Genomic DNA, 2,453 nt, shown 5'->3' on the forward strand with positions numbered 1-2,453 from the left:
ATAAAACCCTTTAAAGTAAAGCAAAACCCAACCAAAAGAACAGCGTCTTTTCAAACATGAAACAACCCCGCGTGATAAGAGCGGGGGCTCAAACATTTTGCAACTTGGCATTCGGTTTCTTGATGATTTTTTTTTTTTTTTACGTTTTCTGGGCTTTCTTTAATTACTTCTTTTTAGGCATCAATTCTGCAAATCCTTCGAAATAAAGGCGACAACGATTTTAACGACGTTTTTTAATGCAGTCTGCCGCGGGGCTGGGAGGGCGGCGCGGCCGGGGAGCGCCCCGTACCCCGCGTTGGGCACCGCCAGCCCCGCCGCTCCGGCCGCGTCCGAGGCACCGCTGGGCCGGGCCTCTCTCTCCGCCCGCTTTGCCGTGGCCGTGGTGTCAGATGTCACATTCACTGTCGCTGGATGTGATGGAGATGGCGGAGGTGGCCGCTTTGCTGGAGAGGCTGGCTGCGGGGCTGGAGGCGGCCCCCAGCGCCTCCCCGCCGCTCTCCTCCTCCGCTGGCAGCGAGCGCACCGAGCCCTGCGTTAGGACCTGCTGCTGTAGCCTGCAAGGAAGCGGCACACACAGCATCACCGCCCGCCCTCCGCACCCCCGTGTCCCCCCAGGGGCTCCCCCGGCTCTCACCGCTTATACCAGCGGTGGGAGAGAGGAGGAGCAGGGTGGGCACCCGGTTCCTCAGCTCTGTCTGAAAAACAGGGTGCCCACCCCAGGGTCAGCCCCACTCCTCTGCTGGCACGCCCAGGGGAAAGTTGTCACCCTCCTCTGCAGCCTGTCCCCAAAGCAGGCCTTGTCTTAGGGGTCAGTAATGCCCGGCGGCAGCTCCCGGGCGGCGTCTCCCAGCCAGTAGGCCTTACATCTTCCCTTAGCCGGTAAAAAAGGGCTCGGGGTGACAGCACCCACGTCCTCGACGTGCGACAGTCCAGCTGAGGGGTGGCAAGGGGAGTTTTCCCCACCCCGGGGTCTTGGGCAGGAGATAAATGGGGAACTCTGCTCCCTCCCCTGCTTGCCGGGCCGCCTGCTTGTGTCACTAGTGTTGGGATAACGCTGCTCCTTCAGAGCCGTGATTTTGTTCCGTAACATACATTTTTTAAAATTTTTTTTTTCAGGTTGTATTTCTATTATATATTTATATATATATATATATAATAGAAACAAGAACAATATCCCAAGGAGTGTTCCCGGATGGCTCCGGTGGAGGAGCAGGGCACGGCGGCTGCGGCAGGGCCCGCAGAGGGCATGGCTGGTTCTTCTCAGGATGGACATTTCTCAAACCAGTATTTATATGTCAGGGCAAAACTTTGGAAGGGGTTTGTCTCTGCTCAGCCCCTGAACATGGCCCTTCTGCAGCCAGGAGAGTTCCCTTCTCCTGCTCCCCCTGTCCCGCTCCCCCACAGGGCAGCCAACAGGGAGCCCAGGGCGGGGATCTTCCCCTATTAAATCGAAGTAATAAAAAAGCCTTAATATTTTCCCGCTGCTCCTGCTTTATCTCACTGAAAAATCTCCCGGGATCGTTCCCCCCATCCTGTGCCGGCAGTCTCGCACCGCCTCCCCGCAGGCTCCGGCCCCGGCGGAGCTGTGTCCTGCACCTTACCTGTTCTTAGCGGCTGCTGCCCTGTCCCTTTGCCGGCGGTTTTTGAACCAGTTGCCCACTTGCGTGGGGGTAAGTCCCGTGGCCTGAGCCAGTTCCCGCTTTTTGCTGGGGTTGGGGTAAGGGTCCTGCAGGTACCACTCCCGCAGCAAATGCCTCGTCCGCTCCTTGAAGCAATGTGTCTTCTGCTCGCCGTCCCAGATGGTGCGCGGCAGCGGGAACTTCTTCCTCACCCGGTACTTGTCCACCGGCCCCAGGGGTCGGCCCCGCAGCTTCTCCGCCTCCTGGTAGTGCGCTTCCAGCCAGAGGGCTTGCAGTTTGGCGTGGGACTCCTTGGTGAACTTGTGGTTCTCCAGGATGTGGTAGAGCTCCCGGTAGTTCCCAGTGTGGAAGGCCACGATGGCCCGGGCTCTCAGCACCGACTCGTTCTTGTTGAGCGCCTCGCAGGCCGCGGGGGCCACGGGCAGGGACCAGAGGAAGCGCCCCAGGCGCTCGATGTCCCCGCTCTCCTCCAGGGTCTCGCATACCCCGGCCACCTGCTGCGGGCTGAAATTGAGGATGGGCAGCTGGAACATGGAGGCGGCGCCGGGCTCCGCTCCGCGCTCCGCGCACCCGCGGCGACGCCCGCCGCCACCGCGCACAGCCCCGCGGCGGGGAAGGGGCAGCGGCCCCGGGCCGCCCCTCGCTCCGCTGCTCCGGTGCCGGCCGAGCTGCCGCGGGAGGGACGGCGGAGGGCGGAGAGGCGATGGGGAGCGCTCGGCAGCTCCGGCGACTGGGGGCGGTGGGCAGGGGCGAGGCGGAGGAGGATGGAGCGAGGAGGGAGGGCGGGAGGGGGGGGAGGGATTGAAGGGGAAA

At 61.8% G+C, this 2,453-nt stretch overlaps 1 protein-coding gene across 1 annotated transcript; it reads right to left on the bottom strand.

Moving 5' to 3' along the window:
- Window positions 1-385: 385 nt before the first annotated feature.
- SIX6 (SIX homeobox 6) lies at window positions 386-2,173 on the bottom strand. The gene is made up of 2 exons (XM_058807379.1): window positions 1,602-2,173; window positions 386-554 (listed from the first exon to the last, which is right to left on the bottom strand). The coding sequence occupies exons 1-2, from the start codon at window positions 2,171-2,173 to the stop codon at window positions 386-388; spliced, it is 741 nt and encodes a 246-aa protein (XP_058663362.1).
- Window positions 2,174-2,453: the final 280 nt, after the last annotated feature.

The sequence above is a fragment of the Ammospiza caudacuta genome, chromosome 6, assembly GCF_027887145.1.
Source record: "Ammospiza caudacuta isolate bAmmCau1 chromosome 6, bAmmCau1.pri, whole genome shotgun sequence".
Classification (NCBI taxonomy): Eukaryota; Metazoa; Chordata; class Aves; order Passeriformes; family Passerellidae; genus Ammospiza; species Ammospiza caudacuta.